This window comes from Eriocheir sinensis, chromosome 29, assembly GCF_024679095.1.
Source record: "Eriocheir sinensis breed Jianghai 21 chromosome 29, ASM2467909v1, whole genome shotgun sequence".
In the NCBI taxonomy this organism is placed as follows: Eukaryota; Metazoa; Arthropoda; class Malacostraca; order Decapoda; family Varunidae; genus Eriocheir; species Eriocheir sinensis.
In genome coordinates this window covers 15,602,945-15,627,348 of record NC_066537.1, presented here as the reverse complement: position 1 = coordinate 15,627,348, position 24,404 = coordinate 15,602,945, and the positions used below count along the sequence as shown (strand labels likewise).

Here is a 24,404-nt window from a genome sequence, read left to right as displayed (position 1 = left end):
GAGTTTTTAAGGACAAACTGATCGCTCTGGTTCATAACTGGCTGCTCAACCTTGTTAATTATGGATGGTTTGTCAACAAAACTAATGTCTGTGTGATTCGCAGTAAATTTGCAATTACCACTCCCAGCTACTACCCGATAGTACAGTATTTTATATTAATTTTATAATTTTATAATTTTTGATACTCTCGCCCACGCGACCCTTTTATATATTTGCCTGGCATGCTTTAGGCAGGATGCAGTATGCTATCACTCACAGATCATGCAAATCTCACGCACATCTCTTGAAATGTATATAAAATAAGCATTAAAGCCTATATTTGAACATTTTAACATGCATGTATATTTTTAGAACATTTTTTCAAGGTGGTCAACTTAGACCCATGGTTTTGGGCAACTTTTTCCCCGAACTTTGGATCCCTGTTGTATGTTAATTATGAAAGATACATCATTTTAAGTGCCAAAAATGGAAATTTTGGCATTTTTTACACTATGGAAAGTCTTCAAAAATGGATTTTATCGAATACAATTTTCTGAAGCAGCATGATATAAAATTTGTATTTTTTTGTCAGTTTTTATGCACTTTTACTCATTATATATATTTGAACCTCATGTGTAAAATTTGAACTCTGAACCTTTGGCATATTTTTTTTCTCATTTTTCAATGTATTATGAAAATATTTTGCTTTATACTTAACACTTCAATTTTTCAAAATAACACTATAAATAATTATTAAAAGCTCCCACCAACAACAAAAAAAGTTTTGGTCAACTTTACACCACCACTCAAATTAACCCCAGATGACAGTAAAATGGAGCAACCCTTTATTTTTTCTCAATATCCTCCTATATGTATCTACAGTAAATACAGATAACAGAAAATGCTTACAATATATGCTAATAACTCACTAATAACTTCTCCAGGTGCTCTATTGATGGAATCAGATCCAATTGCCTGCCTCCATTGTTACATATTGTATATGACAGCCATATCTATATTTTAATGTGTTAATTGAGGAGAACTCTGTGGTGTAGTGGTTAGTACGTCATGCTTTTGATGGGCAATCAGCACACAGCCCACCCAGCTGTTCAAACTGGTGGATAAATAAGTACCTGAGGAGGTACGGCATACAACTGTAAACTGGATGTAACATTTGCAGTGTGTTCCAGGGTAATGGGTTTTCACCCACCATAGACTCACGGGGCAATGAAACTGAGATGAATAATGAAGCCATAGGCAGGTATGGCATATGCCCCCAACTCTATCTTTCAACTTATTCACAACATGGGCAGGTAATTTGTTACAGTCCTTTACAACACTGTGTTCCTCTACTGTATTTTGTTGCATCTCCCTAAATAGCAGTCTTGAATGCCCCTATAGGTTGTGTTAAAATTCCTAGAAACTTACTCTAATTTAGGTTTTCTAAATTTTAAATAATTTGATAGACTTCAATCATTTCTCATTTCTTTTTGTCTATCCTTCAGCTTCGGCAAGTTGAGTTTATTTAGCCTCTCAATAACTGAGGAGCTTTATGGATGGCACCATCTCTGTCACTCCCCTCCCCACTAAGGATACCACTAAGGATTATGACCTACTTCTGCCACAGTAGTAACTATGGATAGCAGGGATAAGGATGTCCTTGTTCTAGTAAGGATAAGGAACTAAGGATACCACTAAGGATTATGACCTACTTCTGCCACAGTAGTAACTCATTGCTAAAGATGCAGTCACCATTAAATCAGTTGTTATGTCCCAGAAATAAGTAATTTGCGACGGAAATGGTTATCCAAGTGATGATTAGCATAATAAAATCTTATCAGGAAACTAAATATTAGCCATCCGAGTTGGGTGTGACGCTGGAGTAACACCCTGTACAGCTGCCTGCCCACAAAGACCCAGCAGCAACACCAGACAGCCCCAGCCATCCCACAGACCAAGGCCTTGCACAGACCCACACCCCATGCCACTCAGGAGTCAAGACCACCCGCATGACCTCCGAGCCTCGTCCTGCCCATGTCACACACCCAGGACGCATTACCACCGCACATCTATACTTATCAACATAAAACCACGCACATAATAGACACATAACACAATAAATACACAAAAATAAACATATCCATTCGCCCCTAGTCCCTCAAATCAGGCCAAAGGGTCCATCCCCAGCCCCCTCCAACATAGGTGAATGGGTCTATCGGAGTTATGTGTTGATGGGATGAGAGGTAAATGGTGTATGGTCCTTGCCTGGTAGTCTTGGTAGAGAAGGAGTGCAGCGGCGTGAAGGGGGTCGAAGAATTGAGGGAGTGACATGGTGCGTGTCTAACCCTCCTGCCGCCCCGCCACTACTGCGTCTCCCCCATCGTGACACTCAGCTGATGCCAATAATGTTCCCGTTTTTAACCCCTAAAATGCCTTGCTTGTACTTATTTTAGGTGTCAGGTTAATATGAGTACGTGGATGCCCTTGTTCTTCACTTGGTCGACCTTTTCTCTACGGTATAATATGTCATCCGAGTCCATAATAACAGCTGATATGGCAATAATGTTCCTGATTTTAATTCCTATAACGCCTTGTTTGTCCTTATTTCAGGTGTCAGGTTAATATGAGAACGTGGATGCCCTTGTTCTTCACTTGGTTGACCTTTTCTGTACGGTATAATATGTCATCCGAGTCCATAATAACAGCTGATATGGCAATAATATTCCCGTTTTTAATCCCTAAAATGCCTTGTTTGTCCTTATTTCAGGTGTCAGGTTCATATGAGTACGTGGATGCCCTTGTTCTTCACTTGGTCGACCTTTTCTCTACGGTATAATATGTCATCCGAGTCCATAATAACAGCTGATATGGCAATAATGTTCCCGTTTTTAATCCCTATAACGCCTTGCTTGTACTTATTTCAGCCAGGTGTCAGATTAATTTGAGTACGTGGATGTCCTTTTTATCCACTGGTTTGCCTTCTCTCTATATGTTGTCAGACTCCAAAATAACAGAACAGGCTGATGGGATGTGTTCTCGGTTTTTAATTCTTATAACACCTTCTTTGTGCTTATTTCAGGTGTCAGATCAATACGAGTACTTGGATGGAATTGTTCTTCAATTGGTTGGCCTTTTTTTCCAGTGGAGGGAAGTACAAAATAATAACAGAACACACCTGATGGCAACAGTGCTTTTATTTAACTATAGAACACCTTTATCGTGCTAATTTCAAGTGTTATATTCAATGGAGTACTAGCATGTCCTTCTTCTTCACCTGATATATATATATAGGCCTTATTTGCATTATTCCTCTCGATCGTTACCCTTCTCTTCTTTCCTTCCTACCATTGTATCTTTTAATTTCATGGTACTACCTACACATGTATTAATAGTTGTATAATCACACTCTGTCCTGCCTGGGGGTTGGGATGGCATGTTCCTCCCTTCTCCCTTGTTGTTTACCTGCAACAATAAACTATCAATCAATCAATCCTCCCTTCTTTGTTGTGTATACCTTTCCAATCAACAACAACCATCAATCAACTTGCAATAAGCCATCAAGCCCCTCTCTTATGTATACTACCGTAAAACCTCACCTACATGTCCATTATCTTCCCAAACCTATCGTGTCGACTCTGAATTGGTCTATCTTTTCCCTGTCTGACATATTCTATACTCTCATGAACTTGTACACCACTCATGACCACCTTGGGATGGCATGTTCCTCCCTTCTCCCTTGTTGTTTACCTGCAACAATAAACTATCAATCAATCAATCACCTTCAGGGGCGTATTTAGAACCTTGAAACATTCGGGGCTTAGCTCAAAACGCTGGGTGGTTGGAGACGAGAGATCGAAGCGCGGAGGTTTTAGGGTAATTCTGAGGCCTCACTGACATACATTAGGGCCAATTTATGTATTATTGTATTTAGCATTAACACTTGAAAATATGTCAAGTGTGTCATAATAAAACTTTCAAGGTCATTATCATATTATGGTAAAACATAAGCACATTTAAGCGCTTAAGCTAGACCCTTTCAGGTACGTTACTGCAGAGAACAATTAAGGCACTAAAAGCTGATGAAAAGCAATTGGCCGTTGTTACAATGTACTATAGTAAAATAAGGAACATATGGTAATTAACAATCAGAAACTACCATTTTTCACAAATTCATCTAGTTTTTTTTATTAAATTTATTATGTTACCAAGGAGATTTAAAACTACGTACAACTTAGCACTTTCACACTTATTATAACTCTTGTTTTTTTCTCAGAAAAAAATGTCCGTGTCTGGAAATACCACAGGGAACAGTTTTGAAGATTAAAGAGGAGGAACATTTCAGTGTCCAACCTCTTCAGCACCTTGCTTTCCGTATTTCAGGTGTCAGATCCCCATGAGTACTCCATTGTCTGTTACCTGGCTGCTTTCCTCAACAGGGCATCAGAGGGAACAGTCTTACACAGAGGAAAGATATGGATAATTTCAGTATCAAATCCACACAATACTGCTTATATTTATTTCTCTATATCCAAATGAGTACTCAGATGTCTGTTACTGAATTCTTTTTGGGATAAAATTTAAAGAAGTTGAGAAATTTTTATTGTATGATTTATTTGCCGAAAAATTCAAATTTCATCAGCTAAAAGTTTTACAGTATAAAAGTATCAATTATGAAAAACTACCTATTTGTAATAGTTTGACATATGGCTAAGCTTATCAGTAGCATCATCATATGAACACTGTCATACAATAATGACAATTATAACTGTGTAAATATAGACAACAAACATTGTAAATGCAGATACAAATTACTCAGTCACTTGAGTTACCTGCTTTACTGATGGAATTCTGACAAACCAAACATGCACAATTCCTTTGAGTATAAGATAAAACTTTGTACTTTCTTTGCTTGACAGCTTTGCAAGTTCTCACTACAGCTAACTGATAATCCGTACTTAAGACTAACTCTATTCAATTCAATAAAAGGAAGACTTTTACACCTGGTTGGTTTCCTCCTTCCCAGCACAAGATGGGAATTGTGGGGGGAAAACCAAGGACATTCATGGTAATGGGTCAGCTACATGCTAAGGTGACACACTGGCCGAGGGGACAATATTCGGCAAGGGAGCCACCCAAAACGCTGAACAGTATGACAAAGGAGCATTGTTAGGCACTCCAGTTTCCCGTCCCGTGCTCACAGCCTCAGAGTTTCCAACTTTGCAAGCATCCACATGAAGGTATTCCAGAGCATGAAGGGACTAAGTGGGCTATGTGTCAGCTTGGCCAAGAATGCAGCCCAAGCAAGACCAATGTTCCACCCAGACATCATAAATGTTAAGAATCTCAACTTTGCAGAGTTAACATAAAGATAGAAACTGCAGCAATAAAAAAGCATCAGATGATAAAAATTTCTTAAAAAAAGTGGGGGCAAGGAGCTGGTGACATCCTTCTCCCTTTTCTCTATTGTGTCTAGAGCAATGGGAAGCAAAGGGCAAAGGGAGCACCACTATAACTCCTCCGTGATGCGCCGCACCAACTTGATGTCTGGCGGCATGAGGGTGACACGGCGAGCATGGATGGAGCAAAGATTGGCCCTCTCCAGCATGGTGGTGATGTACACTTCAGATGCCTCCTGCAGTGCTTCCAGTGCCAAGGACTGGATTCTGTGGCATCAAAGACAAACCAACGATGCTATACATACAGTATGTACATAATTTATAAAATTAGATGCTACTTATGAATGCATCATGAACATGATACCCTTTTTGTGTGCATTTCTATTATCAGAAATGATCAGGTAAGTTAAAACTATCTGGTTTATGTCTAAACCTGGGGACCAGGAAAATAAGCCAGTTATTTTCTATTCTAAATTCACTGAAAAGAGACCATCCTGAAGGCATAGAACTATAATTTTGAGTCATTGAGATAAAGGTAACAGAACAATAGGTCTGAGAAATGATCATCAATGAATTGTGTAGCAAATGAGTGGCTTGTGATTAATTTATTGTAAACTTAATCCAGTGTTGTAGAGAATATGCAAGTTAGACAGAATATACTAATATTGAAAAAGTACACAAGTTTTATAAAGGAAGGTGCAAAGTTTCTGACTAGGGTTCTGTGACTGACCACTCATTAGGAATTCTCAGAGGGTAAGAGATGTCAAACAAACAGAAGCTGTGAAAGCTTAAGAATACTATAAAAAAATTCAGTGGATGAAATAAAAGTCTATATGAAACAAAACTGGAGTCTAAAATGCTCATCCATCAAGTTAATCAGAACACAATGATAAAGGAGACATAAATGAGGGGAGTGTGGGAGCTATAGAGGTATAAGTCTCCTGAGTATACCCAGAAAGGTATATGGAAAAGTCATAATAGAGAGGGTGCAAAGACTTACAGAAGAAAATATCAGTGAAGAGCAAGGAGGCTTCAGGAAGGGAAGGGGATGTGTGGATCAGATATTTTCCTTCAGGATGGTAGTAGAAAAAATAATACCAAAAGGAAGGAAACTATACGCTGCCTTCATGGATTTGGAAACAGCTTATGACAGAGTCGATTGGATTGCATTGTGGGATGTTTTAAAGATTTATGGTGTGGGAGGAAAACTGCTTAGTGCAATAAAGTCTTTCTATGAGGATGCATCTGCATGTGTCAAAATTACTGGAGAAACAAGTGAACATTTTGAGATAAAAGTGGGCTTAAGACAAGGGTGTGTCATGTCACCATGGTTATTCAATATTTATATGGATGGTGATATTAAAGAAATGAAGGGCAAAGTTGAGGAAGTTGGAGTATGAATGTTCGATGAGGGAAGTAAGTGGGTACTGAATTCGATACTGTTTGCTGATGACACGGTGTTCATTGCAGAAAATGAAAGTGACCTACAAAATTTAGTCAGTGTTTTTGATAGTGTCTGTAAAAGGAGAAAGCAGAAAGTAAATGTCAACAAAAGTAAAGTGATGGTTTGTGAGCGAAGTAGAAGTGAGGTTGTAGATTTTGTATGCCCATATAGAGTGGGAATTGAATGTGAAAAAGAATGCAAAATAATTTTGAATGGTGAAGAAATGAAGGAGGCCAATGAGTTTAAGTACCTTGGATCAGTTATGTGTAAGCATGGTGGCACGGAGGAGAGATAAGAGAAAGGGCACTGCAGGGAAGAAGGGTGGTAGAGTCTTTGGGACGAATCATGAATGGCAGAAGTGTGAGCATGGAGGTAAAGAGGGATTTGAGAAATACAATAATAGTACCAACCCTCACATATGCAAGTGAAACGTGGGCCTGGAATGAAAGTCAGAAGTCTAGAGTGCAGGCAGTGGAAATGAGTTATTTGAGGAGTGCTTGTGGTGTGAGCAGAATGGTTGGAATGAGTAATGAAAGTGTGTACAAGCATTTTAGAATGTGTCACGGGGGTGAAGGGAAGAAGTGTGGAGTGGTGGAAGAAGTGAAGCGACAGACTTTAAAGTGGTTTGGCCACATGGAGAGAATGGACAAGAGTAAGATGACCAGAAGGGTGTATGTGAGTAAGATACAGGGAGGGAATGCTAGAGGACGACCTCCAGTGAAATGGGGCAAGAGTACATTAGGGAGAGGGGGGAAAGGTCTTTGAGAAACTTTGAGCAGGCAAGGAGGGAGTGTCTAGATAGAAAAAGTTGGAAACTCTTCTGCCGTGGCCATCCCCTGGTGGGAGCTCCTAGGAGCAGGCATCGATGAAATGATGATGATAAATGCTCAAACAAACCTGTAGTCACGGCTGTACTGAGCAAGGACCTCCCGCACCAGGCGAGAGAAGGGCAGCTTGGGGATGAGGGTGCCCCAAGTCTTCTGGTAGTGACGGATCTCCTTCAGGGCCCGCATTCCTGGGTGGAACCGGTGCTTGCGAACGGTGGTGTCCTTTGCTTTGCGGGCCTGCACAGAAAATTAGGGGTTAGCAATAAAATAAACCAAGTCTAAATGGTGAACAGTACAGAACACATTGATCCATAGCCTAGTCAAGAAAGCTTTCCTAAGGAGGAAGTAGGAAGTGTCAGCATCAGATCAGATCAACAACCCTGCCCCTGGCCAACTCATATAACCAGATATATTTCAAGGAATAGACAAAATGATGTTGCATCTTAATAGACTGCAGTTCTACCAGTGGTTTCTCATTTTAGCAAAAGGTGAAGCAGTGCAGTTTGGAATATTGAGTAAACAAGACAAAGTCAATTAAGGAAGAGTGGCAAACAAACCTTCTTAGTATGGTACATGGACGAGCGGCGGCGCTTCTTGGAGGCTGAGGAGGTGACCTTGCCATTGGGGGTGGAGGGCAGGCGGGGCAGCTGCTGGGGTGGCTTGGTGCCCGCCTTGGGGGTGGAGGTGAGCATCCGCTGCCTGCAGGACCACAGTTACTTACTTGGTTATTTAGGTGGTTAGGATCAGTGTGCAGTGTTCTGAGGGGCAGGTGAATGAATGAAGCGAACGAAATGAGTGAAGAGAATATGTAAATGGGTGAATGATCAAGTGTGTGCAGGCCCATACTACAGCTAGTGTGAACCAAGGGATAGCTGCATACTCTTTTCGTGCACATCAGCGGGATTTCTTACCTGGATGACCTTTCCCTATGAGCCATGCTTGAGTAAACCGTCAGGCAAAGAACCGAAAGGTCTCACCAAGCAATGCACCAGCCTATCCAAGCTCATCAAACAACAGAACATAATCCAGTAAGACATAGACTGGAAAGTGCATTGGGAATTCATTTCATATGGTCAGGGATAAAAGTCGTAAAGCTTGTGGCCAAGAAAATCTTTTACAGAAGCTTTGAAAGCACCAAGGTCTCTCAGCTCAACAACTGCAGAGGGAAAAGAATTCCAGGAGCCAACAACACGAACTGGGAAGAAACGATGCCAACACTCAAGGGAACAACGAATATGAGAAAGCTTGAAGACATGACCTCTTGTACCCACAACTGGAGCAAGCTGGAATAGTCTAGTCGAGTCAAAGGGGGCAACACCATGCATGATCTTCCAACACTCAATCAAATCAGCTCTCAATAATCTCCTGCGAACAGAAAAAAAATCAAGAGCAGAAAGCCTGTCTGCATAGGACAAGTTCTCTAGGCCATCAATGGTTTTGGTCCACCTTCGCTGGACTGACTCTAGTAGCTTAATGTCACCAATATAGCCAGTGTTCCACACAACTGAGCTGAATTCAAGTAGAGGACGAACATGAGTAGTGTACAGTGCCATTATAAAATCAAGAGAATGGCATAGTGTTGATTTCAATAAATTGGAAGCCACACCACCCACTTTGGGAGCCACAGAACGAATATGGTCATGAAATTCCAGTTTAGTATCAATCATTACCCCTAAATCTCTGCTCAGAGTGGTAAATGGGATAGGAATATCACTAATGAAGTATTGGTCGTAAAGGCCAGCAGGAGGGAGATCTCTGCCAAATCTTAGAGCCACACATTTGTCTGGGTGAAGATTCAGACCCCATGATTTTGCCATTCTATTCAGTACATCAATATCTTGCTGGAAAGTAGCTATACAGTTGACTGTCGAGGAGATATTATTACTCTGAACCTTCATATAAATTTTTAAGTGATGAGGCCAGAGGAGGCTACGCTTTTGTGAATATTATCCCCTATTTTCAACAATAAATAGTCCTTGAATTGAATTTTGAAAGCGTTTCCATGATTGTTGAACGTTTGTAGACCCAAGAGTTATAAAAGAATTGACGTTGGACTTGTTGGAGCCCCAAAGGATTCTCTTCAGCAGTTCATTGCAGGAGGGTGTGGTGCCAGAAGACTGGAAAATTGCACACGTCACAGCCATCTTCAAGAAAAGAAATGTGTGACCCAGGAAATTACAGACCGATCAGCCTGACAAGTGTGTTCTGCAAGTTCATGGAATCACTGCTAAGGGAGGAAATTATTTACCATATGAAGGAGAACAAATTATTCAACACCAAACAGTTTGGCTTCATCTCAGGCAGGTCCACAGTGTTACAGCTGTTCAAGGTGCTAGACTCTTGGAGGGGTAATTGATGAAGGGATGGCTGTTGATGTGGTCTACCTGGATTTTATGAAGGCTTTTGACAGAGTGCCACACAAACGATTGCTTGACAAGGTATCCAGTTACAACATTTGAGAGAAGGCACTAAAATGGATACAAAGCTTCTTGACTGACAGGAGACAGAGGGTGATGAGCAAGGCATCAGAATGGAAAAACGTGACAAGTGGCGTTCCTCAAGGCTCAGTGTTGGGCCCTCTGCTCTTTGTCTTGTTCATCAATGACCTACCAGAAGCAGCCAAGCATGGAAGTAAGGTGTTCCTGTAGGCTGATGACACCAAGATCTTCAGGAAGGAACAGAGCACCGAGGACTAACAAGCTGCAGGAGTGACAAAGCTGGTGCCTTGCCTGAGAAACCTGCCCTATGAGGAGAGACTGAGGAGGCTGGATCTGCCCACACTGGCATACAGGAGATCCTGAGGAGACCAAATTGAGACCTTCACGAGTGTCACCGGTAAATACGACAGGGACCGCACTGAGGGAATCTTTGAGTTGAGGGCGGACAACACCACACGGGGGGAATACCAAGAAAATTTTAAAAATGAGAGCTAGGCTGGACCTCTGACAGTATTTGTTTCCCAACCGTGTAGTGAACAACTGGAACAATTTGCCAGAGTGGATGGTGAGTGCAGACTCAGTGGAAACATTTGAATCCAGGCTGGACAAATTTTGGAAAGACCAGGATCAAAAATTTAACTATAGGGCACAAATCACCACACGCAGCCAACATACAGTTGTTGTGGCTGCCAGACTGGAGCCACAGGCCCACTAGGGCCTCTTCCAGGGAATCTTCTGTGAGTATCTGTATGTTTCATAAGGTAGGTAATGAAATACTGCCACGGTACTAAAACGAATCTTTACCAGACCTACGACTAGAATCCCATTTCAAAGTTGGAAGAGTAAAATCATCCATCAGAATTATCTCCTTACTATTACAAAAATACAAAATACCCCTAGTGAGATCATTATCCAGAGCTATTGTTTGAAGGAGGGCGTTATACCATCATAATATGTACATTTAAGTCCCTCAAGTGAACAGCAGTGGCCTTTTATGTTGTGGCGGATACCGCAATATTAACGTTATGAACCAGCTAATGTTTATCCATGCTACTGGCGTCCCCACAGAGCCTTCCCCCTGGCCTGGCATCCCCCCCAAACACACACTACTTATTTACTGCTGGCGCAGGTGCTGTGTGCCGAGTGCCTGCCCCGGGTACTCACTTGGCCTGGGTGGGTCGGACCATGGCTGCGTCTCGTTCAGGGGGTGGTCAGAAATCCTCCAGTCTTGGGTGTCAGGGTCGCGTCACGCCGGGCTGCGGTGCCTCGTTTGAAAGCTCGCGCGGGCAGTGGTGCCAACCCCTGGTGCTAACCCTCTGCTTCTGTGTCTTCTTTTTACGTCTGTCGCTGTATCGCTTCTAAGGTCTCTCTTCCTGGTCTTCCTTCCTTTGTATTCTCTATCTAGTTATTTTCTATATCCAACTCTGTCCACTAAGAACGTTTCCTGGGCCGCCCAACAAGCCGTTATTTGGAATCACTGTTGCCAGATATCTGATCTAAGAAAGTTTTTACAGGGTGTGCCGATACGAAGGCCTGACTCTCCAACGGGTCACCTGTACAGCAAGAGCAAGAGCAAGAGAGCAATGATGATTGATTGATTGATAGTTTATTGTTGCAGGTAAACAACAAGGGAGAAGGGAGGAACATGCCATCCCAACCCCCAGGCAGGAGAGATCATCGTCTTCCTTAAAATATTTATGGCTAACATTACTAATATTTTAGATCTTAATATTGTCTTTACTAAATTGTATAAAAAATAGGGCGAACAGACAATAATATTACTAATATATTCATATATTTTCATACATTACGGGATTTACATAGATTTACATAGAAAATCAGACCACACAGACCCTATGGTCCAGACTAGGTGGTCTGTCCTTAATCCTAAGTGATTCTACATTAATCAGATGGCTCCAAAACGTTACATTTCAACTCTAGTTAATATTAGTTGAAGGAAGTGACAGTCGAGCTTGTTTTTAAAGGAGTCAATCGTGTTACACTGGACCACTGAAGGTGGGAGCTTCGATCCATTCTCGCACGTACTACAACGTTGGTGAAGAAAAATTTGGTGCAGTCTGAATATACTTGTCTACATTTGAGTTTTATATACGCCATGGCATTGTTCCTCGCACGCAAAGTGTCATCGATCATAAACAATGTTGATCTGTCTACATTCGTGAAATCATTCTTGTTGTGTTTTCCTTCCTACCATTGTATCTTTTTTGTTTCATGGTGCTGCCTACACATGTATTAATAGTTGTATAATCACACTCTATACTGCCTGGGGGTTGGGATGGCAATTGTTCCTCCCTTCTCCTTTAATTGATGTTTACCTGCAACAATAAACTATCAATCAATCAAGTATTTTAAAATAATCGATCAGTTTTCCTCGGAGAAGACGTTTCTCAAGAGCTAGAGAACATGTTAAGGGTGGATCATAGCCTTAAATTTCTTCGTAGGAATTGTTGAGCAAGGAAGGGATCATTTTTTTTGTTGTTGCCCGACGCTGAACACCTTCTAATTTAGCAATGTCCTTTCCATGGTGGGGAGACCATCGAGAAGTCTGCGTACAAGCGACCGTATCATATGGCTATTTGCGTACTGGTTGATCTCAAGGCGTTTGTTTGATTCAATGTATGATCGCGAATCACTCGATCTGGGATATCTTGTGACTCTGAGGAACTCGTGCAAGGATTACTGGTTTACTGATTGTCTTTCCTTATCCACCAACTAACTGCCCATGCCGGGTGGTCAAAAAGATATAGGGGTCTTTGGAATCTCTATCTGCGTTTGGAAACATGGAAAAGCAGGCAACAGAAGGCCTATTGGCTCATAACGAGGTTGCCCGCTTTGGTGAATTAATCTGCTCGACAGCCACTTGGGGCCTGGGGAGCAGATAAAAGCACTTCGGTATTCAGTTTACTCCTGATGCAACGAAATGACGGTCGATTCGATGTAAGCAATAACCTGATCCACCAAGTTACAATGCCGTTTGACTGGCTTAATTGTGGTTGGGGGCAGTATTACATTCTCCTTTGTCGATCGGGCTGTAGTGCGGCTTGTAAGGGAATTGTAGGTTATATGCATGTAGGCTTACATACATGTAGCCTACAATCCCTTTCGTGAATCCTGCCCCAGGTCAATAGACAAAAAAGGAACCATCCACATTCACACCTCTTTACAAGGAAAGAAAGTCAACAATTTATGGATATATTTCTTGTCCACAATGGTGTTACAAAGTCCCATACAATTAATATTCTAATACACTTGTAGTAATGGTAGCAATAGTATTAATCAATTTGTGGTGGTGGAACAAGGTAAAACAAATGGTTATTGTTGGCAGTACAAGTCCCTGCTTCTTTATAGGGTGTGTTTGCCAATTTGAACTCATCCTTCCAATGGGTACTTTCATTCTTCTTCTGACCTGTATCGTTTCATAGGTCCTCCTCCTCTTGATCTTCTCTTCTGCTTATTAACCAACTTTGCTTTTCAGTGACATTACACTATCTTTCCTCACTCTAATTTTCATATTCTATATCCTTATTTTCTTGCTTGAATCACTTATTTTCTATCCTGTGCCTTGGATTTATTCAAGCAGATGTGCCCTTTTTTCCCAGCATTGTGTTTGGAACACTTTTGTTAGTTTTACAATTCTTTACATTTTCTTTTTGTCTCCCTACAGCCTTAACACCATACATTCAGCCTTAACACCGTACAGATTGTGGATGTATGGTATAGCTACTTTATCTTTTGCAATTTCCTGTACTTAAGAATTCAGACAGCAGTTCCAGTTTATAATTTCCTGTCTTTACATATTTAGATTATTGGGATTTTTTGAGCCACTGGGATTCAGACTAAGTTAAGTGGACTTGTACTGTACTATGAAAGAAGACCTGGTGTGAAGTGAACTTTACTGTCAAAATGAAGCATGTCTTTATCTCACAGCACTTAGTATTTATCCTGAATTCAGTTTTCCAAGAAACAGTTTTTAACTGACATTGTGCTACTTGGAATAGTGAGTACAAATTGGCAAACATCTTATGCTGGATACTTAGGTATATCACACACTGTGGATGTCTTCCCTATGCTAGGGTGTTTGCCAATTTGCACATACCCTTCCATTTAGTACTCAGATCAGAAGAAAAAAATACTCTGAAAAGTTTAGTTGGGGTGTAAAAATGGTCAGAGTGGGAACAGATTCTCAAACTCAAGACAAGGCTTCATTTTTTACCTTGGCTCAATTTTCTTATAGTTTAATCCCCTTATGCAAATACCAAGTGTTAATTTGTGTCAGAATTGGCAAACACACCCTATATTAAACAGAGCTACACCACAGGCTCCACGGCCGTGATCTTGTATGTATGCAACACATAGAAGTAGTAAGAATTGTGGCGTCTTGCAAGTTGGTACAAAAACTGCCATCAAATGCAATGAAATGTGGCTGATTAAGACTTATTCACTCTGATGGAAAATGAATGCCAATGACAGCAAATTGTGGCATGAATGAATATCTATTCTTTGAGATCCCATATGAGCTTAAACTCTGCAGCATTTAATACAATTCATGACACTTGATGGCTGATTGGGCTCTCAAATACTGACAAGTAATACAAATTGCACGCTGAATTGTGTATGTCTTTAGCCTACCATAGACCAGTATGATGAGGACTTCTATTAATGTCTCAAAGAAAAGATGAAGTTTTTTTTAGTAATTTCAAAAGCAATATATTTGAAGAATAAAAACCCACAACCACCTGATAATCTTGTATAATGTATGTAAGGGTAGACTTGACTTACATGATGACTATTTCCAATGATATCTGTAACAGTTGAATAATGTCTTGTCTCAATAATTTTAAAATTAGGTTGTTTAAAAAAGAAAATAAACAATCTCCAAGCATCTGCCTATCTTGTATGTGTAAGTTTTGGTAGACTCCCTTCACTGGCATCATGAGTATTTCCAATGATACATAAAGCAGTTAAATAAGGCAGTCCCTTAATTTCTTCAAAAGCAGATGTTAAAAAAATCTATCTTGTATGTGTGTGTATATGGGAAGAATCTTTTGACAAACAATTCTAATGATATATGAAACAAACAAAACTGCCTCTCATTCCTTTCAATATCTGATACATTTTGAGGAGAAATGCTAATCCACAACCAAATCAATCTTGTATACAGGTATTTGTGGGTAGACACTTGATTCTCACACTGTCAGAGCAGATGATGCATTTGTAAAAGGAAACTTATTCATAACCAACCCATGATACATGTATGAGTGGGTGAATACTTTAGAAATAAGCCATATCCAGCAACACATAGAGGATATTCCCCATGAACACATTCACCTGTTTTCACACCTTAAACATTCCAATAGTCTTTTAAAGCTATTGTTTACTGGCCAAAAGCTATTGTTTACTGGCCAAGAACTATTTACCTCACACACATACCCACTTGTTAAGCAGGACTCCAGTTAGTGTTTGTGCTGCTATGGGAATCAAGGTGAGAGGTCAGGAGAAAAAAAATAAAAATAAAAAATAAATAAATAAATCATGCAGTGGAGGAAGAAAAGATTGTAAAATAGATCAAAATTATAGTCAAGTTATTGGAGTATTTAGTATTAAACATAAGCATTAATTTCAAGTGATAAATGAAATAGAAAAGTTAAGTCTCACAGATTCAGTCAAAGGAGAGAACAAAAAGATGATCAATTACTGTCAGAAATCTCAAACCTCCAGGTGAATAAGAGAAAGAAGTTATTTTTAATTTCAATAAGTAAGAAGGATTTATATGTAGTGGTGGTATGGTGGTAAAGAAAAAAAAGTTGAACATTAAAGTAGAGATGAGAAAGAAAATAAGTAATAAGGTAAAAGTCCACTGATCCAAATAGCACCTGACCTGCGCGTCTGAATTAGCAAATTTTTCACGCTATCACCAGAGGCTCAAGGGCCAATGGGAGAGAGATGAGCACAGAGACCATGCACAGCTTAGCCTATGCCCTCAACTGTACCTTTAAATGGCAGCCTAAAGCACTGTAATCATGTACACACCCACTGAGTACGGTCAGATTACATACAATATCCTGCTTCACGATTTCAGGCTATTGGGATTTTCAGACCAGTGGATTTGGATAAACAGACTTTTACCATGACTGCAAATTAGGTCACAAATGCAAAGTAAAGTAAGCAAGTTTATGAAACAGGAACCATTAAAAATTGCTGCATATTCTGAAAGGTACAATGGCACAAGACTCTGAGTGGTGCAGCAACACTTGAGTAAAATTATGGTGTGATGCTGTTTGTTGACTCACACACACATAAACTAGTACCGCTCTCTCTCTCTCTCTCTCTCTCTCTCTCTCTCTCTCTCTCTCTCTCTCTCTCTCTCTCTCTCTCTCTCTCTCTCTCTCTCTCTCTCTCTCTCTCTCTCTCTCTCTCTCTCTCTCTCTCTCTCTCTCTCTCTCTCTCTCTCTCTCTCTCTCTCTCTCTCTCTCTCTCTCTCTCTCTCTCTCATCAGTATGTTATTTATGAAACAGAGTGCAATCCAGGTTATAATGTGTGCTTTTAATGGCACAATGATCATAATAATAATGGTAATACCTCTACATATAAACACATTATACATACCAGTAAAATGCTATGAGTTTCATACTATATATATTTATATATAAGTCTATATGTATAACATCTTTGCTTTTTACATTATCTATATAGTCAAAATGAACTGAAGGTGAGACAACATTATGGTTAGGAAGTATATGGTGTCTGTGGAATATAGCATGTAATAACTCGAGTTCGAGATGAAACATAACGACATGGGTTCCAAAGCAAAAAATAAGCACACATGCATCATAAGATTGCCAATGAAAATTAAATGAAAATGATGTACAGCCAATGGGCTTCAACAGACTTCCTCCTCTGTCTATTTCATCATAAAGCTATTTTTCTTTTGAGTGTTTCCTTGTTCTTTATGCCATCTTTCCAGTAGATCTCGGCTCCAAATACACCTCACGACAACCTTAAACTGAAAAGCAAAGGGTGTCCTGACAGTATAGAGTTTAAAGCCACAATCTTATGAACAAAATGCCATAAACAACACTGCAATCATAATGAGGCAAAGTACTATGATTCATTTGTAACAGTAAATGGAGGATTCTTTTCTCTCACTCTCTCAGGATCCTGGTGTGCTGTACTTCATCAGTCTGTGCTCTAACTAGCTGGTGCAACTATTTCTCTAGCCTGACTCCAATACTTCTTAAATCCACTCAGCATGCACTGCTCCATAATGAGTCATTTTGGCACAAAGCTTTTGACTGCTTCAAAGCACTGTACTCATCATGACACAGAGGTTCTTTTAGCATATAATCCTAGGCGAGTATTCCGTGGACTAGGAATTTTCACAGTATACTTTTATTATTTACACAGTTACAAGTTGAGAAATTGGTATTTGAGTATACATTACAATATAGCATAGCTTTCCTGAAGAGGATGAAAAAGATGTAATTTGGGTGTGGTTGACCGAGACTGAAATACATACACGGTTTCATCAGCAATGGATACTGCAGAGAGGCTGACAGGCTTAAAACACTAAAAACAATGGAGGAAATATGTCCTTAATTATAATCCATCAGAATCAATTAATAATGCCCCATGCAGTGAAATCTGCTAAAGGAAAAATCTATACAGCAAAGAAGTTCCTGTGCTAATACTGTTGCACTGTCAGGAGCCTCACAGAATCAAAGTATGGGCAATAATGCAATGTCTTTTCCTCCTTGTACTTTACAACTTAGTCTTTTTCATGTGTGTGTGTGTGTGTGTGTGTGTGTGTGTGTGTGTGTGTGTGTGTGTTTGTGGGTGTAGGGTGACAAGGTGAGCAAGTGATATCTAGAATGGTTAGTTAATTCCAATACATTCTACAGCAAATGAAGAGTCCATTCATTTTAAGCAGACATGTAACATCTCACCTACAAACTCTAGGGCCACAAATACAGGCCAGTACACACACGACACTTAATACACACACACACAATGTAGTATTAATGCCGCCTGGGAAATTACAACCACATGGATGAATTTGGGGCACTACTGGGAATGATGGAGTAAACCAGATAATGAAAAAACTTTTTATCATTCCCTCACAATAGATAAACAACCATAAGATGTTCAATTAAAGGATAAGTAAACTAACTAGCTGATACGAGCCTATAGCAATCATTCACACACACACACACACACACACACACACACACAGTTCCAGGGACCTACGTATTGGCAATTAAAGCATCGTCAACTATATGAAGAACAATGTATAAGTGGATTGCCACACTGAGGGTAAAAGTCATGCATAAAAACATAACTTAAGCCCTAGTGCAGTGAACCAAAGTGAATCCTAACACTACTAGATACTACCTTGATAATAATAATGATAATAATAGTAATAATAGAAAGAACGATACAAACTCCACAGACAACCACCTTAACTGAACAATGGGAAAGTAGTCAATTACATTTTTTTTGGCCTTAAGCTTATCACAAAGGAACCACAGCAACACTGCCTAGCGGGTGTCCGGGGGGCAGGTGGGGGAGCAACACGAGGGTCAACATCTGTCTGTGTCCATGCCGTATACTTCTGAGGGTGAGTGACAGGTAGTGGGGTGGGGTGGGGTGGGGTGGGGGGTGCTCTCTTTAGGGTTGGATGTCTTTGGGGTTCGCACTAACAAGGATGGTCGTGTTGTTTCTCCCTGGACTGTGATGGGGGATGGAAGGTAGCATTTCATTATTGCTAATATGCCAAGAGTTCTCTGTGATATGGACTGAATTTCACCCTCGATAGAAACACTGCACGAGCGATTACTTTCAAGCCAGGTGTAAGGGGCTGATTTTACATGGATGCTACTTTCCTATGGGGGATGAATGTATTCCTCCATCAGACATATCCTAGCCTTGGGAGGGTCGACTCTTCCATGAGATTAACTTTCACATGAGCATATACAGTAACTGTCCCGCAAGCGTTCTAGTGTTCCTGTTAGTGACCAACCCTTGCTCTTCCAATAAATCCAATCTCTTCCCTGTGTGAGACCAAATGGGTTGTCTGGCATCACCCCTTCACCCTCATCACAGTGCATAGAGACAGCAGCACAGTAATGCCTGTCAACAAAGAGGGATGATATGTGCATTACCTGAGAGGTTCACTGAGCACCCCTCGAGTCCATCCTCAGCTTAACACCCAGCAGCTTCCTGGCAAATTGCAAGGAAAGAGAGAGACACTTAGAGGTAGAGGGCTGTGGGTGGAAAGCAATCAGCAGTGAGCAAAAAGTGTTGTTCAGACCTACACTGGAACAACTGACAGGAGACACTGAGTGCAAATGACCTGGCTAGTGTCACGCACGCATGCACACACACACACAGACACACACATACAGTCTTTCATGTCCCCACACAGCCCTGTAATACTTCCTGCAACCCCCTTCAGGTCCCTACTCACCCAAAGCTCCCCTCCATGCTAGACGTAAAATGAGGAGAGAGAGAGAGAGAGAGAGAGAGGGAGAGAGAAACCTGTATGGGTGCCCTGCGCATTATCGTCCAGATCCAGATCCAGAGGAATTCAAGTTTTAAAAGGTGAGGCATAGTTCGGATGTGGAAAAAAAAGGAGGGGGGAAGAAAGAAAAAAGTGGTACTGTGTAACCCTTTAAACTTATTTCTTATTTTCAAAGTTTACAAAGGTATTATTTAATGTCTCTCCATCTCTCTCTCTCTCTCTCTCTCTCTCTCTCTCTTTCTCTCTCTTTCTCTTTCTCTTTCTCTTTCTCTCTCTCTCTCTCTCTCTCTCTCTCTCTCTCTCTCTCTCTCTCTCTCTCTCTCTCTCCTGGGCATCAATCTACTCTATAAACTGAAAGATTTCTTCACCTCTTCCTAAATGGTCAAGTCCAGCTCTCCATTAGCAACAAAAAATTTTCCACAGCCAATCTAAATTTTGTCAACTGTAAGAATTACTTCACTGCGACTGGACGAAACCCAGCAGGGTTTTTTCACATATTTTTCTGAGGTCAACTCAACCCTTTTCCTTACATATGACAATTTGCAAGCAACTATTCTCAAATTAGCCTCAAAATGTATAAATCATGACCTTGAAAATTCAAGAAAAAAAAAGGGAGAGGCCAGCCTGCCCCCACTCAGGCCAAGCCTTCCCAAAATCATACACACACATTGTCACACACACACTTACACACATGCAGGCCTCCATGACTGGAATAGCAGTGTGTGAAGTTAAGTGGGGGGGGGGGGAGGTGAAGGGAATGGCTTAGGAGAGGGAAGGCAAGTGAATGACTAGATGCATATCATTTTCTACCCTCCCACATCCTTGGCCATGTTCCCTCCAGCCCCTCACTGCTGGCTGATCTCGTCCTCATCTGCTCCAAGGATGATGAAGTGGACGATATTTTTGCCAGCAAATTCAGCAAACTGGATGCCCTTCTCACCAAAAGTATCCAACTGGTCCACACTGCGCTTCTTCATATCTGCAGGAAGGCAAATGAATGCACGATGACTAAAATATTCCAAGATATTAATCTTACTATAAAAGAAAGAAGAAAAATGAAAACTTATATTCCTATTCTTTAGAAGAAATGAAGGAGTAGAAAGGCTATATGAAAAAAATGTAATCTATGAAAAGGACAAAGAAATTGCTGAAATATTACATAAATTATTTTCATAAAAGTGTTTACGGAGGAAACCGACTTTGACTGGGGTCTCGAAAATTGCAATGAGGGGAAATTGAATCATGTAAAGGTTGATAAAGGAGAACTGATACAGCTGATGAAAACCTTAGATGGAAGGAAAGCTATGGGACCGGATGGAATCTTGGGATAAGTGCTAAAAGTGTAGAAATTAATTATTGGAGCCACTTTATGACATAATAACATGCTCTATAAATACAGGAAAAGTGTCCTTAGAATGGAAGAGAGCGAACATTGTACCAATTTATAAAAGTGGAGATAAAACTGAACCACTAAATTATAGACCAGTTTCTTTGACAAGTGTAATGTGCAATATTTGTGAAAGTATAATAAAAAACAATGGGTCGAACATTTAGAAAAGGAAAACATGATAAATGAAGGACAGTTTGGATTTAGAAAAGGGAAATCATGTGTCACTAACTTACTATGTTTCTGCTCAAGAGCAATAGATGTGATGCAAGAGAGAGAAGGATGGGCTGATTGTGTATATCTCAATTTGAAAAAAGCTTTTGACAAAGTTCCACACAAAAGGTTAATCTGGAAACTACAACAGTGGGGAGGAATGGGCGGAAAGGTTATCGAGTGGATGAAGGATTACTTAATGGGAAGAGAAATGAGGACAGTGATTAAGGAGGAGAAATTAAATTGGAGGAGAGTAGAGAGTGGAGTTCCCCAAGGCTCAATTCTGGCACAAATAATGTTCATAATATATAAACGACATGCCAAAGGGTATAAAAAGTTATATGAGCCTTTTTGCAGATGATGCAAAGTTAATAAGAAAAGAGTGTGTATAGAATATAGCAATAGATGGAGCCAGTTATGGGAGATGGAATTTAATGCAAACAAATGCCATGTTATGGAAATGGGGAAAAGTAAAAAAAGACGAAGGAAGACATACAGGATGGGAGAAGAAAAAAAGGTGGTTCATGAAGAAAAAGATTTGGGAGTAACGATGCAAGACACTCTATCCCCAGAAAAGCAAATAAACAAGCTGTTTGGAGAAACCTACAGGATGATGCAAAATATAAGGGTATCATTCCATTTTATGGACAAAGAAATGATGAAGAAAATAATAACAACAATGATAAGACCAAAGTTTGAATATGCTGCAGTTGTGTGGTCGCCTCACAAAAAGAAGGATATTAGAAAGTTGGGAAGAATACAGAAAATTGCAACTAAAATGGTCCCAGAATTCTCAAATATGACGTATGAAAACAGATTGAAGGAGATGTACTTGACGACACTGGAACAAAGAAGGGAGAGAGGAGATCTGATCACACTGTATAAGTTGGTAAGTTTGATGAGGTGGATAGAGATGATCTCTTCTTAACTGCGAGAATGCAGGGGCTGAGAGGACATAGGAAGAAACTTAATAAAGGAACCTGTTTGAGTGACTTAAAAAAGTATAGTTTTTCACATAGAAGTGTTAAAACATGGAACAGCTTGCGGGAAGAGGTGGTGGAGGCGAACAGTGTCCAACAAGTGAAGGAAAGGCTGGAAGAATGTAAATATGGAAACGGGACTATTAGAGCTTAGCTCGGGCCCAGTAGCCTACAAATAGATAAATACACACACACACACACACACACACACACACACACACACACACACACCGTGAACATGGAGGTGCTCCAGGTTGTAGGTGGGGAAGGTGGCACAGTAGTTGGTGATGTACACTCCCAGGGGCTGGTAGTCCTTGATGGGGGGACGCACGACACGCATGGTCTCCCTCACCACCTGAGTATCCACGCTGTAGTAGCCTGGTGGGGGCAGAGAGAGGTGACTGAAGGGATAAAAAAAGTGCACGGAATATGAAAGACAAAGTTAAAAGCAATAGCAGTTTCACAATCGTTCAGCTTCTGTTGGGAGGAGAAAGGCGAAGATGAAGGCAAAAGAGAAAGAAGTTGAGGGAGAGGAGTGAGGAAAGGAGAGGGAATGAGAGGAGGGAGTAGATTAAGAAAAAGAGAAAAGGTAGAGTGACAATAATAATAAGAACAAGAGGAACAAGCCCTAAGGAGCTGTCCAAAAGTAACATGAAAGGGAGATATGTGAGGTAAATGGTTGACAGCTCTTACCCATGTTTATATATGGTCACTGTTTTTGTGGTTATGACTTTGGGTCTAAAACCAGATGTCCTTCCTGATGTCAGAAAGTGCCACTGGGGTTTGAATAACCTCACTAGCTCTTCACATCCACAGCTTGACCATGGTTTGGCTCCTGCATCCCCCCCATCACAGAGCATAGGAGAGTGACGGTCTCATGACGGTGATGCAAGAAGATTAGAACAAGCAGTAAGCACCCCAGGGTTGAATCATGAAGCATAAGGAGTGTGATGCAGTAACATGGAAGGCATAGCATGTGTAAGAAACACACAACGTAGAAGTAGCCACCGAATGATTCATTGGTTCGGCACTTGCATCCCTACCATGAGACCCCTCGCAATCCAGCTGTAGTGTGTGACGTATAGGAGGAAGCAGGAAGCAAATAACTGAAGGATGAGAATGACTGACACCTTCCAACCCTGACCCTACCTTCTGGCCACTCATTCTATTTCCTTTTGAGGGAGCAGCATTCAGAGGGCTTTTTTATTTATTGTTTATGCCTTTGAGCTGCTTCCTTTGCTGTAAAAAAAAGGGGGGTGGGGGAGGCATGGCATATGAAGAGACGGTAAGTGAAAGGTTGACAGCTGAAGGTAAATACAGGACTCCTAGTCACCCATCCACATTCATTTACATGGATGAGGCAAATGGAAACAAATAACTAAAGGACAATTATGGATGATAGCAAAAGGGAAAGCATGGCATATGAAGGGAAGGTAACTGAGAGGCTGATGGATGAAGGCAAATACATCTCTCCTAGACTTCCCCTTCCACATTTATTTACATGGATGAGACAAATAAAATAACTGGAGGATGAGAATGACAACAAAAAGGGACAGCATGGCGTATGAGGGGAAGGTAACTGAGAGGCTGATGGATAGCGGCAAATACATCCCTCCTAGACTTACCCATCCACATTTTCTTGATCAGGTCATACACGGAGCGAGGGGGCAGGACATGGTTGCGGTCCAGGGGCATCACGTAGCAGCGGTGGGTGGTGAAGTCGATGATGCCGGTCTTGTTCTGGTGGGTACAGGGAGAGAGAGGTTGAGTATGTGGAGGAGGAGGATTTACATAGATACTCAGACCACACAGACCTATGATCCAAACTATAACCTAATAGCCACCTAAACTTTGCATTTCTACTTTAGCAAATATTAAAGAGAAAGAAGGAGACGGATGGTAAAGATGAAGCCAAAAGAGAGAGTTTCGGGAGTGGAGTATGGAAAGGAAAAGGAATGAGAGGAGGGAGAAGATAAAGAAAAAGAGAAATAGGAGAGTGACAAACAAGAAGAAGGAGGAAGAGGAAGAGGAGGAGAAAAAATAAAAGAGGAAGGGTAAAAGAAAAGCCGATAATAGAAGGGTGAACAACATGTGAAAGAGAAAACATGGAGAGAAGAAGAAGGAGTAGAGAATGAGGAGGTGAATGAGAGCAATGAGGGAGTGGAATAATGGAGTGAGAGAAAGGAGGAGAAATGAAGGAAG

The 24,404-nt window shown here is 40.8% G+C and overlaps 3 protein-coding genes across 6 annotated transcripts in view; all 3 read right to left on the bottom strand.

The window, feature by feature from the left end:
• LOC127005140 (neuropathy target esterase sws-like) overlaps nucleotides 1-2,399 on the bottom strand; it is a 38,605-nt gene extending 36,206 nt beyond the window's left edge. For all 3 annotated transcript variants that reach the window (XM_050873754.1, XM_050873756.1, XM_050873755.1), the window contains exon 1: nucleotides 2,245-2,399. In XM_050873754.1, the coding sequence (XP_050729711.1) occupies nucleotides 2,245-2,310 (66 nt within the window). In that variant the 5' untranslated portion in view covers nucleotides 2,311-2,399. The remainder of the gene's footprint in view (nucleotides 1-2,244) is intronic.
• Nucleotides 2,400-4,570: 2,171 nt separating this feature from the next.
• LOC127005144 (histone H3.3C-like) lies at nucleotides 4,571-11,573 on the bottom strand. The gene is made up of 4 exons (XM_050873761.1): nucleotides 11,249-11,573; nucleotides 8,204-8,345; nucleotides 7,717-7,883; nucleotides 4,571-5,642 (listed from the first exon to the last, which is right to left on the bottom strand). The coding sequence occupies exons 1-4, from the start codon at nucleotides 11,269-11,271 to the stop codon at nucleotides 5,486-5,488; spliced, it is 489 nt and encodes a 162-aa protein (XP_050729718.1). The 5' UTR covers nucleotides 11,272-11,573; the 3' UTR covers nucleotides 4,571-5,485.
• A 1,710-nt stretch (nucleotides 11,574-13,283) lies between these two features.
• LOC127005142 (integral membrane protein 2B-like) overlaps nucleotides 13,284-24,404 on the bottom strand; it is a 23,855-nt gene continuing 12,734 nt past the window's right edge. For both annotated transcript variants that reach the window (XM_050873759.1, XM_050873760.1), the window contains 3 exons: nucleotides 23,828-23,942; nucleotides 22,434-22,580; nucleotides 13,284-20,601 (listed from right to left, as the gene is read on the bottom strand). In XM_050873759.1, coding sequence (XP_050729716.1) covers nucleotides 20,468-20,601; nucleotides 22,434-22,580; nucleotides 23,828-23,942 — 396 coding nt within the window. In that variant the 3' untranslated portion in view covers nucleotides 13,284-20,467. The remainder of the gene's footprint in view (nucleotides 20,602-22,433; nucleotides 22,581-23,827; nucleotides 23,943-24,404) is intronic.

Excerpts from the sequence above, each read along its gene's own strand:
- LOC127005144 (XM_050873761.1), bottom strand. The coding sequence starts at position 11,271 with ATGGTCCGACCCACCCAGGCCAA. Across the intron at positions 8,346-11,248 it reads GTCCGACCCACCCAGGCCAA|GCAGCGGATGCTCACCTCCA; the intron begins GTGAGTACCCGG and ends GTGGTCCTGCAG. Across the intron at positions 7,884-8,203 it reads CCATGTACCATACTAAGAAG|GCCCGCAAAGCAAAGGACAC; the intron begins GTTTGTTTGCCA and ends TTTTCTGTGCAG.